Consider the following 15,807-nt stretch of genomic DNA (forward strand, 5'->3'; position numbering starts at 1 on the left):
TTTTGTGGTATGGTTCCATATGCACCCTCTGGTTGCTCATCGAAATGGGCATTCTTCATGCAACAGCCTAGACTGCTCGACTATTAACGAGATTTTTGTTTCTGATTGCACTCTGAGATGGCACTAATACTCTTGTCGTTTCAGAGCTCCAGTTCTGTAACATTATCTGTTAAACCTTGAGCAAAGGCTCAGGGACTAAATCACTTGTGTATAAAAAATGTCACAGTTGTACTCTGGAATGAAAATTATCCTAGATATCTGCATTCATTAGCTGCAGATCAACCCTGCTGTATTTAAAGAAACGTCTCTTTTGATGGCCAACTTGTCTATAGATCTAGTGTGTTGTAAAACTACAGAAAGCTCCTCATACAGAATTCGCTCCAGTTCAAGGTTTTTGAACCTTGGAAAGTACTAGCATCAAGCATCAAGTAATTCATACTGGCATTTTGATGAACCAGGTTTGTTGAGGGTGAGAGCAAGATTAAGGAAGATGAAATCACGTGAACAGGCAAAAGAGTGTTCTTATCGTGCAACTCCTGTCTTTGAAAATAATCATTTCATTACTGGATCCAGTCAGAAAATAAGTTTGTATTAGGTGGAAAAGTTAAAGATGTTGCTTTGCTATTTTATAGTTCTTAAAAACAGCAGTGCATTGTGCACACATCCTGGCTGTCAACCTTTTAAGTGTCTGAAATGATGAGCTTGAGTTGACAAGAAAGTTGTATCTAAATCAATCGATACATTTGCAAAACTCAACCACAGGTATTTTGACATAAACATAAGACTTGCGCATGTAAGTTATTGGAGCAACTTAATGCACAGTGTCAGCCATTGATGTGACATCCCTGTTGAGTAGTTACAGGAGGGTGACAGGTACTGTCAACACTGCCTTCTCAGTACTGTCTTTCACCAGCTGTGCTCTCCTGTATTGGAATGTGGAGAAGAGTTGTGGTCGACACAGCTGCGATTCCCACTTCGCCGAGTCCCCAATTTCAGTTTCTGTGGGGAAACACTGAGTGGAAACCAGTCACCTCTCCATTTTGGTTGCCAGCTCGCCAAGGCTGTCCCAGAGTCTCCAAGAATTAAAGATTAATCTCCTGGACACTACTGTGAGCAACCCGGGAGAAAAAGCACTGGGACATTAAAAAATTGTGTTTTTTTTTCATTTTCTTTGAACACGTTTTTGTTTATTAGCTATAAAAGTATTGGGAGGGTGGGTGGGGAGGCTGTTTGACTGGGTGGGGCAGTTGGAGGCAAGTGACACCAAGGGGACAGAGAAAGAGGATGAGCCAGGGGCAGGGTCTCCCAGGCCAGGGTTTCATTGGTCCTGGCTATCAGAGGCCTGGCATAAGACTGTATGCCCAGTAAGATAAGCCTCTAATTAGTCCCACTGGTGGGGGTTCGGGGTCCAGGCCAGGGAAATGGCTTAGATCCCACCCTGGATGGTGGCCAGGTGCCAGAGTTTCCAGCAGCATAGCACAGGTAGCTACTGGAGACCATCTATGTGATGAAACCTCCAGGAATATGTCCAACCAGAGTTGACAATCATGTGCTCCATAGAGGTAGTTAAGTCAAAGGGAGCATTGTTGCATACCTCCTTACAGCCGATTGAAGAGCAGAATTGGTGGGTTACTATGATTAGAAGGAAATAGTCTCAACGAAAGCTACAGAAGACATCTAAAGCATGAAAGTGAATTTTGAGCAGTTTATCAAAATCTGCCTTCCCTCAGCGAGATTATTTTAATTGAACTTGCTCACATGCACTTTTTTCATATTACAAAAATGTTACTTTTTTTTCCCCCACCCCCTTCCTCTGAAGGTTCTGAGTCTTGCTGGGGTACAGTTCTCCGGGTGACTGAAGCGCTTCTAGTATCTTGCCCAGGTTACCATTCTTCATACGAGAGCCAAACCATAACAGCACATCACAGCCGAGCCAAGTTTCATCCTGTCCATTGGACTTTCCTGCAGGCTCGTTACTATGCAGTGACCTTGGCTGATTTCCTCCACCCTCCCCCACCCCCAAGCTCAGGAGTGAGAGAGAGTTCCAACTGCTGCCCTGACTGAGATCAGCTAACTCAGCCCAGACCAGGACTTGAACCTCAGATCTTAGAGGCTCTGTATACAACAACTGCTTATATTGTGTTTATTTAACATCCTCAGGGTTTGTTTTAGGGATGTTGCATTGCTGCTGTTTTTAAAGTGTTACTGTAGAACATGAAATTAAATACAGCTCAGCTAGCATACAGTGTGACACATATGTACTTGCAACAGCAGCAGTGTTGTACAACATATTACAACAGCTGTGATGGCCAACACCATAAGCCTCTTCTCAATTCTTAATTGTGCTGTTTTCCTGCAGGGGATTACAGGGCAGAGTGGAACTTCCTGTGCTAGTTTCCCTGTCATCGCTATAGCACAATGAAACCATTCAACAAATTAACCTCTTCGACACAAGGTTTATTACCACTACATCCAAAGCAGCCTAACTACGAATAAATTGGCAACCTTATGTTGATCCCAAATTCTGAAGGAAAAGTGGTGTGCTTCCCAGGGAAAAAATACTTCAATAATTGAACTGCTACTGAAGCAAGCAGCTTGTCGGTCTAACGCTTATCTACCAGAAGTTTTGGGAATTTGTGTTTGTTTCAATGGGGATTCATAGCTGATTCTAGCAAATTAGGATTTAAAAAAAAGAATCAAATGGTGGTACATATTTTTCTGGACATCATCATGGGCATATAGACGAGCAGATAAGACCATTGCAGTCCATCTGGCTGGTCACAATGTGTAGGAAATCTTATATCCCATGATATGCCCCTCATACCCTGTCATCACATTTTTCATCTGAACTTACCCAACTCTCTCAAATTTGCTCATACAATTAAATCCCTTGACAGTCCATATATACGTTCACCAACCTCTGCATAAAAGTAATTAAGCCTAAACTGTTTTATCACCCTCCCTCTTAAACGTTTGAGTCTATTGGCCTTGATCCCAGCAGTTATACCTGGATTCTGCCTGCCAGTGCCATACACCATTGACCTTTCTGGAATTTGTTGGGTCAGTAGGAAGGCACCACTATGGACGGATCTCCAGCAGCTACCTGCTCTATGCTGCTGGAAACTCTGGCACTTGGCCACTATCCAGGGTGGGATCCATGCCATTTCCCTGGCCTGGACCCCCCCCCGCCCCAACCCCCATCAGTGGGACCAAATAGAGCCGCCTTGGAGGCTGCCACCCCTTATCTTACTGGGCATACTGTCTTATGCAAGGCCTCTGATAGGCCAGGACCCAGAAAACCCTGGCCTGGGAGACCCTGCCCCTGCTCTTGGCTCCTTTTCCTTCTCTGTCCCTTTGGTGTGACTGGCCTTGTAAGGGTCAGGGGCAGATTCCACCCCATACAAGGCCTGGTGGAAACTCTCAGCATAGGCTGAGTCTAGTGTATCTGGGCCTCGGACAAATTACAGGCCCTTCTGCACTCTCGCAGAAGTTGTGGGAGTGTGTCAGAAGGGCCAAGCAATTTTGGTCCCATTGGTGTTTGTGTCTGTACCCGTTTGGATCTTGAATACTTCAGTAAGATTACCTGTGAATCTTCTCGGATGGATCTTTCTAAAGATCTAAGTGAAATTGGTAAAATGAGTTTATTTCACAAGCGTGAAAGACCAATAAACAGGACTGGTAAATTTTCAGTTCCTATTCATAAGCCCAGAAATACACTGCTAATATATTCAAATTATAAAACACACAGTGGAACATTTTAAGGCAGATAGGGGCTGTAGCACCTAAACATATCAACCTGGGGCGCAGTAGCATTGAGAGTCTCTATCTGCAAGCTACTGAGTGTTTGAACATGGAGAGGCCTTAATCAGAAGCCAAGCACCTCCCTTGATGTGTGTGGCACGGAGCCATACATTCCAGGAAAGTACCTGGTTCAGTCCCTGGATTTTGTTGAGTTAGCTAATTTTAAGTGGGATTGGGCAATTGGCCTCTGTATTCTTGGTTAGGGAGGAGGGGAGGGGAGGGCGGGGGGGGAACTGTTCACGGTTCTCTTTTCCTCTCCTCCCGCTCATTATTGCTATCCAGCAGTCGAAATTGGAGTTGTGTGTGGACAAGGCAGGACCTGGCTACAATGACTAGGGCAAATGATTTGGCACGGCGCAATGCTCTGCGACAAACTCCATACGTTCCTACGCTAAACATGATTCACTGCCTGATTTTTACATCAAAAGTCCCAGAGGCATTGGAAATGCTGGCTTCTGAGCAATAACAAATCAACTTGCCCTAACAATGGCTTCAACTGTCAAGGCACATAAATCAAGGATGACCACTTGCATAAAGTACTGGAGAGCTGTTACTCGAGGAAAAGAACTGCAGTATGACTTGTCACCTTAAAGAGAGATGCGGAATTGAGGATTTCTTTTTAATAAAACAGGGTTTCATCCTCTGCCTTGGGGCAGAGTTTTTTTGTGCTCTGTGCTACAGCCTTGGTTGCATTCCTCCTAAATAAATTACATGGAGTATTGCAACAAACATACAGGTGTCTCCTTCCAGTGTCCCATCTGCATTTTGGCTCATATAACAAAACTCTGTTCGGTTTAGCATACTAATCCTTTACCTAAAGAAACTGGTACACGCCATGCCAGTCAGGTTTCTTGGTTGTTTCTAGATGATTCTATTGTAATTCTTGTAGTCCAATTCTGTAATTTTTATGTCTATGCAAAACTTCATGGAAGAACTTAAACTTATTGTTTACGAAAATAGTATTTAACTGGCACTTTTAATGCTACCAACTGCTAACCTACTTTGGAAAATAAAACATCTTTATTTTAACAGCTCACTCCAAGTGAAGAGGCTTTTCTACGAACCTATGCAGGAGTAGTGAACAGCCAGCTTAGCCAACTTCCACAGCACCCAATTGATCAAGGTAAGTACAAGACTGTGCAGAGCTAGGCAATCGTGGCAGACGTTTAGGTCACAATCCAGTTTTGAGCCTCAAGATACAGTATTTATGTCGAGGTACAGAATTCCGCAGATCTTGCGTCTGAGACCTATTTATTTTGTGGTGTTGTGGGGGGTGCTAGTCAGGACCAGGACATAATATCAATGCAGTATTAATATTGTGAGACACTTATGGCAAATTGAAGTACTTCAGTTTTTTCACATCGTTCACCTGACGAAGGAGGAAGCCTCCGAAAGCTTGTGAATTTAAAATAAAATTGCTGGACTATAACTTGGTGTTGTAAAATCGTTTACAATTGTCAATTTTAACTAGCAGAGGTTGCTTTACTATTTACTTAGCCCACTGAGGGCTTCTAATGGTCGGGGCTGGGTACTGCAGAATTATAATACTGGCTGAACTCGTGCACAATCGCAAATAACCTGAATATTGTCGACCTGGAACAGCTGGGGCAACTTGCCACCCCATCCTCTACCTTAGCCAGAGCGGCATCGGATCTACCAGGTATCCACCCGACCCCTACCTCATAGAATGAGGATGCCAGTGTCCTTGCGTGTACTTTGTTCTTCTTTTCTAGGCCAGTCTATATGATTCAGTACCGATTGTGTCCACTCTGCAGCATCCGTAAATGCGTCTTACCACCTGATATACGATACTACGTAATACTGTTCCTATCTTTTTTTGGCTCTGTTTATTTATGCGTGTTTATACAAAAAAAGTTTATCCTCTATTTCCAATTTTAAAATCTCAATTAAGATAAGCCTCCCAGTGAACACAGTCTGCTTTTGAAAGGAAAAGAGATAAAACATGGATGAAACACCCTGCTACTTAATCTTGTTGCTCAATTTTTCAAATAGATGTAGGATTTATGTGTTAATACTGCAGAATCTGACATTCATTCGCACCACTAACCCTCAGAGAGTGCACTGTAGCTCAGACCTTAATCTGAGACCAAGTCTAATGTGAAGTACTGAGTGGTAAGTGGGTACACTGGCTGCTCTTCTGAATCCTGCATGCCTTTAAAAAGAGGGGAGGAAGAGGGAACACCACAGTCCTGATTGCTCCACTAGTCTATGTAGGTGGGTAGAAAACTGCTACAATGGAGAGTAAACCAGTAATAGCACTTGGGGCAACAGTGGATATTTTTGCTTGTGAAATTAACTCATCAAATGGAACATTTCTACGAGCTACCTGGGACATTGGTGTCACTTATTGGATGGCCAAAGAATGGTTTAAAAAAGAAGGTATTAGAAACATTGTAGTTGTGAAGAAGTGAAAGCTGATTTTTGCCATATCTTCCTGCCAGGAGAGGGATGAATTGGTGATGTGTGCACAAGTGGGGAGGGGGGGGGGGAAATATGCTATAAATGTAAAAGAAAATGTCCAGATTAATTATATTCTATGCTAATGTGTTATTACAGTATTTACATTCTTTATTTTCCAAAAAATGTCAAATTGCAATTCCCTTCAAAGTATGATGACACTAAAGGAAACAAATCTGAGATTTCCCTGAGGACCCTTGTGAGATGGCTTATGGGTAGTTGGATTTTTTAAAGAATTAATTCTCGGTATGAGGATGTTGCTGGCAAGGCCGACATTTATTGTCCATCCCCAGTTGCCCTGAGTAGCAGCTTAATAAAATTGAATGGCTTGCTGGGATACTTCAGAGGGCAGTTAGGAGTCAACCAACTTGGTGTGAGACTGGAGTCACATATAGGCCAGACCAGGTAAGGACGGCAGGCTTCCTTCCCTAAAGAAGATTAGTGAACCATTTGGGTTTTTACGACAATCCGTCAGCTTCACAGCCACTTCTACTGGAGGTAGCATTTATTTCCAGATTTTTAAACTGAATTCAAATTCTCAATCTGCCATGGTGGGATTTGAACTCACATTCATTCTCTAAATTATTAGTCCAGGCCCCTGCTTATTAACTCAGCAACATTGGCCTACCACTGCCTCCGAGTTTTTGCTGGGTTAGTGTTGGATCTACCAGAATCCCACCCTAAAGCCCGTCAGAATCAATATTGAGGAGCTTCCTGCCACCTTATGTTACCCTTGCATCTGACTCTTTACCAATTGTGACTATCCTGCTGCAGCTGTGTGTATATTCCCTGATGTGCAGTATAATACCGCTGTCACTGTCTATTTTGGCCATTATGCCTTTTATCTTTTAGAACAGTAAATAAAAAGTGTTTTTCAGAATAAATCTATGATTACTATACCCAAAATGTAATCACTCTACCTGGTCATAATACAGATATCAAATTATTACCAACCCAACTGTACCTGTAGTTAAGTATATTAGAGGAAAGTAGCTAGCTGTGTATGGGAAAAATAGAATGATGGGCATGTTGAAAAGTTTTTTTCAGTTTCCAAGTTAGTTGCACAAATGTGCAAACAAGTTTAAATAAAATAACAAGAAGCTCTCATGTATTCTCCTATTCTCATTTTTTGTAGCCAAAAAACATGTATGATTTCTCTGTGTTTTGGTCACTGCTCCTAATCTGTCTCCTTTGGCTCATCATCCGTTTTCCTCACACCTCTATGAAGCGCCTTGGGACATTATTCTATGTTGAAAGGTGCTATATAACTGGAACTTGTTGCTGATGTTTTCATGTGTGTGGGATTGTAAATAACTTGGAGTAGCTGATAATGAAATGGATTCAAGTGGTTCTGATGTTATAAATCACAAGTGTAGTTCCACTATAGGTGGTTGGAGATAATTCTTCAAATTACATAGTATTTAACTGCTGGGAGGAGGTTGAAAGGATAATTACAGGAGGGTAAAGTCAGACCTCAAGGCATATAGTAGTAGCTTGTGACTATTATTAGTAATATCAGATATAGAAAGTCTAGCTTATACAATATATTGAGGTTGAAGATCAGCCATGATCTGATTGAATGGCGGAACAGGCTAGAGGGGCCGTATGGCCTACTCCTGCTCCTATTTCTTAAGTTCTAATGTATACAGGTAAAATATGTTTTGATGTTTGGTAAAATTGAGAATTTTTCAAGCTGAGGATATGAGTGCCACAGACAGCACAATTTCCATTTTTGCTACTTAATGTCATTACTGAGTACTCCCAAGGTCAGGAGTAGCATGGCCAGATATGAAGTAAAATACTCCCTACTGGGCCAGTGAGAATTTTCCTTTTCCCTTATTAGCCTCATTATGGCTCCTCTGAGTGAGATTTAGTGGCAGTTGGTGTTGTGATGCCCACCCCATGGTTGAAGTGAAAAGGCACTATGCTAACTCTCTGGACCACTCGGTCACTGTTTTTATGCATATATCTGAATAAATGTTTTCAATGAGGAAATACTAAAATACAAGATTCTGTTGCAACTTGTATTCTTGTAGAGGTGGGGGGGCTTGTGTAATATTTTTGGAGTTTGCAGGCGGTTAGTCAGTGTTCATTTCTTACATTGACAAGCTTGGTAGCAACTGATACTCAGTATAATCAGGTATGGTTTTCAGGGGATCGATTTTTACTGGTATAACTGGAAGTGCGCCCCGATGACTTAATAGGTAAATGCACCACAAGATATGGTACTGATTCATACAGCCATAGAAGGCCCAGGGTTATGACCTGAGTTTTCAGGCAGGCCACAAGAATACTACAGTGTTCTCAGGGCATATAAGAGAAAAATCAGCCAGTGTTTCTGATTCTGTTTGCTATTCAGTAAAATCTGCTGGAATTTGTGCGTGTGACAGGATCAGGCTAAGCTATGATGTCCACCCCCACAATCAAAGAGGCTGCTGACATTTACTGTCCAGAATCACATATGAAGAATGACAACTAAGGTGAGATACTGGAGGGTAGGCATTATCTGTGAAACTGTGCCTCAGCATGAGACAGCAGATCCAGTGAGAAAGGGGGAGGGGAAAGAGACTGAGAAGAGTACTGAGGGAAGTTATATTTAATTTTCTTTCACCAATTTTAGGTTTTATTTTATTTGTACATTCTCTCTCCCAGGGGTGATTCCATCGTGACATCAATCATCATCCTAAATCAAACATTGAGAACACCTGGGAACCAGGCATACCCCAGCATTCAAATGAGCTGTGCTTGAATTTAGGAAAGTTAATCCAGTTACCCTGGCAACAAAGATTTGGTATCTTCAGGTTTTCCTAAAGACCAGGCTCAGACCTATTAAAATAGAAATTTGAACTGACAATGTCCTTTTTGTGTGTTAAAGTGGTGAATGATAACATTCCAAGCCTACTCAGTATTCAGTACAGTACATGCTGTGCCCAGTGTCAGCATTTTCTCATCCAAAACTGCAATAGCGTTTTGGCATTAAATCCAAAAATATTATACGATTAGAATGGATTGTTTTCTCCCAATAATACTTCAAATAGATACTTGATTAAATGGGCTGTGACTATTACTATGTACAGAATGACAGTATAGGGGGAAAAGATAGACAACAGATTTGTTTATCAAAATCTATTATAGCAAAATCAGTCACCATATTGCTCTTCCCCCCCCCCCCCACCCTCCAGGTAGCATGGCAGATAACTGTACCAAACTGTATGCTCCTCAGACATGCAAACCCAGGAGGGCCCCTCGGTGATCTTAGCCAGGGTGACTGTTGCATTGCTGCGATTGGATTCAGGACCTCTGGGCTAAAAGGAGTAATCAACCAAGGATCCTGCTTCTGATTGCTATCTAGTGACCTTAACTGTAAAATGCTCAAGAGTGGGCATCAGATGAGGACAGGATCAAGCTTGGCTGTGATGCAACCTGTTGTTGAATAGTAGGAAAATTGTTAGAGTTTATTATCATGGATAATAGAGTAAGTGAGTAGTTGGAAAGATGTAAGCTGATTAGTCAGCATGGCTTCATGTCTAACTAGCCTAATTGAGCTTTTCCACATGGTGAAAAGAAGAGTAGCAATGAATGTAATTATGCATTACATAAAGATGAAAGATGATACCTGATACGTGGGATGAAGAGATTTAGCAATGATGTGAGACACGGTAAATTTGGGTCACATTCGCGATGAGGAAGTTAAGGGCCGATCTAATTGAGGTGGTTAAAATAATGAAGGACCTGACCAGGTAGATAGGGAATGAGTCTTCCCTCTGTAGGAGGGAATCTGGAACAAGGGGGCAGCATCTCAAAATTCAAACTGAGCCAGTTAAAAGTGAACTCAGAAAAAAAAAATCTGCACACAAAGATTTGTATGAATGTGGAATGCACTGTGCCAGAAGCCCAGAAATGAAGGATCAATTGAGGTGTTCAAAAGGGCGTATTTACTCGGGATGGAAGGATGTTGAGGGATATGGGGAAAAGAGCAAGGAATTCTTCAGCATCAGCAACTGGATTGACACTAAAGCAACTGGAAACTGGGGAAGATCAGTAGCAGGCCACCACTTCACTGCTGGTATGGAGCACTTCAGTCGCTCAGCTCACATGTACCTTTTATCTGCCTCTCAAAGCATGCTTCTCTGGCACTCGCATTGGAGGCTGGGGCAATAGATCTGTAGGAAGCATGACTGAATGCCTACTTTGGTGCATGCTGCTTCCAGCAACTGTGCCATGCTATTTATTTTGGGTTTACTGTCTATTTTAGAGGTACTGTACTGTCATCGGCAAATTGAATATAAATGGGTGATTAAAATCCAGTGATTTATGCCAACGCATGGCATCTTCAATATGCCAGATTATTCATTAATTGTGTTTGCAGCAAAATGTGGAGCCTATTGTTTGCCGTCTTTTTTTGTTATTGGGTTTCACACATACTTCACGAACATCATGTTAATTTGTTGTCAGAGAACAATTGCATAATTGTGCCAAGTCAACTTTGCCATTAACAAACCTTGTTTTCTTTAATATCTCTTGACTGCACTAAGATTATGCTAAATTTATAATGAAGGGGCATTAAGCGGAGCTAATTGGTGAAATATCACCAACACTCTCAACTTTTGTTTTCGAGCCATGGACCCTTCTTGACTTGGTTGATCCTCACAAGCCAGCAGTGCAAAAGCTGCATTGCTGTTTCATACGAGAGGGCTGAGAAAAAAATAATGTTTCTTTACATTTGGTGCCATTGCTGCCACCATAGGAGCTTTGAAAAACCTCCTTCTGAGTCGCTTCTCTGCTCTACAGTAGTATCACCACCTGATTTATGAAAAAGTCAGAGCTGTCTATGTAAACCTGCCACAATGTAATTTATATCCTCACTGCAGTCCATCCTCTGGGGAAGCATGTAATTACAGCGTGACTATTTTACATGGGCAGTTCCATTATAAATTCTTGTCAACATTTATAATGGAAAAAGTTGACAAGGTGCATGCTGAAGTAAGATTTTTAACACAGATATTTTACTGTGCAGTTTGTCCCACTGCCACTTTGGCTAAGTGCCAGCAATATTTGAACATTGGGTTCACTGTACAGTCATTCTATGACATGATTATACTGAAAGCTGGTGCCATAATCTGAGTTTCATGTATAAAATTAGCGGATTAATGAAGCTTCCCCAGTTGGATTTATGGTATTCAGCAGGGCAGATTTGCTCCAAAGTGATGGGTTTGTTTTCCATGTGTATGGATGTTGCAGATATCTCCATGGAAAAACAAATATTGAAGCAGGCCAATTACTTGGCTTGGCAACAGCGGAAATTGGGAGATTGAGATTTGGTGACTGCAGTGCGAGAGATTGTATGAGGGTTCTGGTACTTGACTGTACCAGTAATTATCTAAATTAATTTGAAACCAACCCCCTTATGGAGTACATTATTTTCCATGTATGTCCTACCTTTCGTCAAATTTCATCTGACTTGCTATACTCAGCATAAGCATGATTTCTTCCTGGATATGGTTTGCCTCAATGCACAGTCGGCACCCTTTTATCACATCCATATTCTTTGAAGCATCTTTTTTGTATGGAGTAGCAGTGAAGTGACATCATACAAGCTCATAAGGAACCTGCACTGGGTGCAATTTTGGGGTTCTCTGTTAGTCTTTTATGCTATGGTGTAAATCGGGCTGCCCCCTAATCCAGATTTAACAGAAGCAGAACGATTGTCATGTCTAAAGATTGCTTATACTTGGGTTCCAATCAGCTTTTATCACCTTTTTCACATCTACTGTTTTGTTCTGAAGTGCACTCAAATTCAGATCAACCTGAGGTAGGGTGACTGCATTACTGCTTCTCGATATACCAGCAACTTACAGCAACTAGTTTACTTTGTCAGTACCTCCCAGCCCCATCACCTTTACCACCAAGAAGGACAATGTCATGGGAACACCATATCGTCCAAGAATCGGACATCATCCTAACTTGGACATGTACCTAGTTGGAGGCAGTTTTGAGCTATGAGCTCATGCCCACTAGCAACTGAGTTAAAACTGCCCAAACCTCTTCTGCTTGGCCAGATGACAGAGAATATTTTTAATCTTATCAATCGGGACTGACTTTGAATCTAGGTCCCAGAGCTGAAAGTGCATTAACCCATTATTATCATTCAGTCCCTGGCTACAACAGTGGTTGAGAAGGATAGTTTTAATAAATAAACTAGGGTAACAGGCAGTTCCTGAAGCAGGGTTTTATGGTTCAGTTTTCTTTTGTCTCATTTGGATTCAACTGACTGGGATGGCAGGTTTCTAACAATACTATGGTTCCTGACTTTAGATTTCAGATGACTTTTCTGCAAATATGATGATAAGTAAGTTCACCTTATATTCTTGTGCTAAAATCTAAAGTGGTTCTGGTTCCACTCCTGCAAGCAGAAAGTTTGATAATTTTGGCTGGTTATTCCAGCTGAAAGCATCCAGTCTCAACATTGGCAAAATCTCCCTGCAGCTTTTTGGCAATATCACACTGATGTGTATGATGATGATGTTGCATCACAGAGTGCAACATGGGAAGCAATTTGAAAAGAAAACCAGCTTGCAGATCTACTGCATCTAATTTCAGAGCAAACTAGGCAAAAAGCAGCAATGAACAGCTTTTCTTCCAGTTTGTTGTACATGCAGAGTTGGGTTTTAACTAACTTGGATCCTTTCTGGTTTCTGATATGCAGTATAATCAGACAGTTGTACTGCAGTTTCACCAATTTGGGAGGACATTGAGACGCTGCAGTAATAGTCATCCTACCTTGGAATTTGGGCAAGCAGTGTGAGGAAATAGTACTCTACACTTAAGCTTCACATCAACTATAAATGCAGTGTGGAGTCACCATGTTACAAGAATAGAAAGATCTGAACACCTCATTTTCTCATATTGTTATCCGTGCAGTTCTTGAGCAAGAAATTGAGGGCAGCCAGTACTATACTAGTTATAATGGTTTACAGTGTTTTAAAATTGTTTTTGTCAACTTGCTGTGCTTTTTAATGAACAATTATGCTTTCATTATGAATGAAAAACTGCTGCATTTGCTTCATTGACAATTTGTACGTTGTTTGATAATTCCCTTCGTAATACAGATCCCAACTCTTAGCTGCGGCAAGAGTAACTACAGCATTCCCTTCTATTATTTATAGTTGGATTGTCAAGCATTTGTGCACTTTTGATGAATTGTCAAATCAGTTTTCACTTGCTCTGGAATGCACATGGGAAAAGCCATAACTGAAATGCCAGAGCAAATTTATTTACTGAGCCCTGAAAACCATGCAATTCCTTCGAGGCTTCACACAGGCAGCTCACTAGTTGGCCCTGCTGTCGCCTGCTGCCCCTCAGTAAGAGCAGGCATCCTGCTTAAATGCTACAGGTTCAAGGGTCATGAACAGTCCGTCTCATTGCTGCTGAAGCGCATGAATTGTTCACAGCTTTTGAAGTGTATGATTCTGAGCCCGGTTAGGTTGATCACAGTGTAATTAATATCTAAATAGTTAAATCTTTGAGAATATAACAAAGATCATTTTTGAAAACCTAAATGGAAAACATTATATAATATCATAATGAACATAACTAGTTCTCTTTTGCACAGCTTGAAATAAATCCAGATAAAGGGGTTTCAGTATATGACATAACTTCCACTCCCTAACAGCATTACACTAGAATGTGTAATCCTGTGGGTGGCATTGTGGCACAACACATTGGCGTGCTGATGGACTGCAGAGCAATAGAATTCAAGTTTACCCCAGCATTCCTATAGAATATTCTCTCAATCTCAGTTAGATGCTAGAGGGGAAAGTTATGCCCTTCTCTTTGTGGAAGGGGAAATTGGAAGGGTGAGTCAACAGGATGTCTCTTGTCCACCTCTTAGCAGACATGTGTACTGTGAAATGAGATAAAGGCTGTGCCTGGTGTTGCATTGAGCCATTGAAACCAGAAGGTCCCATGTTTGATTGCTGGTCTGTTAGACATAAGCTGATGTCAGGTGGAACCTGGGCTAGATAAAATTAAAAAAACATCAAGGAGTTTGCTATCCAGTAACTTCTGCTGGAAAGTGTGGACTTTAGATAAGGGACAGAATGGGGCCTGATTCTGATACAGCCTAGAGTGAATGACCAGCTGATTGTCCACCATCAGATCTGGCTCATTATCTTGAGCAATATATGACTCTCCCTCTGCAGCCAGAACCAGGATCAGCTTAGAGGGTAAGGACAATGACAAAATCCTTTTCTGCACCACAGCCCAACATCTCTGAACCCCACACCTCCATCCTCACCTGAGAGAGCAAGCTCATGATTTACTTTGTTCCCTCTTCTGGCCTCACTGCCACCTTCCCCTGAGGCTCCTCACCTCAGCCCCTGTTCCATTGCTGGTTGCATTTCAGAGCACCGCAGACATCATCAAATCAATTTTGCAGGCAATTGGAACTTTGTTCAGGGTGCCAACCTTCCCTGATAAGTAAGAGTCCATACAGGCCATCAGTGCAACAGCCAAGCGCTCAGCTTGCCCATGGGCTGAAAAAATGAGAGTTTGGGATGTCCAGTGCCATTGTTGCTGGTGGCATTGTTAAATCCAAAGGAGTCGTGACAAAACTCTATTGTTAAAGTAGTGATGCCCTATAAAAGGGAGCATTGCACACATACCAATACAGCTCAAGAGACTTTTTTCTCTATCATCTTCCTCCTGGTTCCCATTTTCTAACTCCACCCCCTTCTCTTATTCTTGGTTGGGCACAATTTGACTGGCACTGACAGTATCCCAGTATCTCACCCTGGTGGCTGTTCTTCTTGTATGACACTCGACAGAGTGTCTCAGCAAGCTATTCCACTGTGGAGGGCAACACAGCTGAGCCCAGTTCTGCTGTCATTCATTCTTCCCACACGCAGGCTTTCCAGTAGGGGTCATTGGATAGTGGGCGGGGCAGGCACTCCAGCTAATTATTTTTTTCCTTCCTCGTGCAGGTGGTGCTGCAATTTTTCTCAACTGCTGCCTTGGCTGAGATCAGGTAACTCAGCAGAAGCCATGCATTGAATCTAGGACTTGATTGTTAACGGCTCAGTACTGTACTGGGCATTGCCTTTATACTTCAGGTCATCGAGGGAGCTGTCTTAGCAGGGGATTCAGTCTCAAATTTCCCTGTTTCAAATGCTGAATCCTCTTCCTATAAATAATGCTGTAGCTACCTGCCTTCTGTTGCAATCTAAAGCAATTTTCTTTTGCTGATAGAGCTTGCATTTTGTGTGGAACATGTGGGTGGAAAGAAAGCAGCAGTTTAAAATAACTGGGACAGCTCCACCTACTAATTTTGTATACTAAGCCTTGATTACACAACCAGGTCTCCCGTATAAAGGAGGCAGAAAATATATTCTAAGGTAGCTGGCAGTGCTTTTCCTCCATTCTTAAAGGCATGAAAAAGACACACAAATTTCACAAAATGTGAGAAACTGATATTCTTGACCAGTATATGTCTAGCATTTTTCATCTTCCATTATACCATTCATGTTGCAA

General features: G+C 41.9%; 1 protein-coding gene across 1 annotated transcript in view; it reads left to right on the top strand.

Annotated features, from left to right (window-relative positions):
* ctnnbip1 (catenin, beta interacting protein 1) overlaps window positions 1–15,807 on the top strand; it is a 74,460-nt gene that overhangs the window by 35,127 nt on the left and 23,526 nt on the right. Inside the window, exon 3 of the mRNA XM_067970350.1 lies at window positions 4,834–4,924. Within this exon, the coding sequence (XP_067826451.1) occupies window positions 4,834–4,924 (91 nt within the window). The remainder of the gene's footprint in view (window positions 1–4,833; window positions 4,925–15,807) is intronic.

This window comes from Heptranchias perlo, chromosome 32, assembly GCF_035084215.1.
Source record: "Heptranchias perlo isolate sHepPer1 chromosome 32, sHepPer1.hap1, whole genome shotgun sequence".
In the NCBI taxonomy this organism is placed as follows: domain Eukaryota; kingdom Metazoa; phylum Chordata; class Chondrichthyes; order Hexanchiformes; family Hexanchidae; genus Heptranchias; species Heptranchias perlo.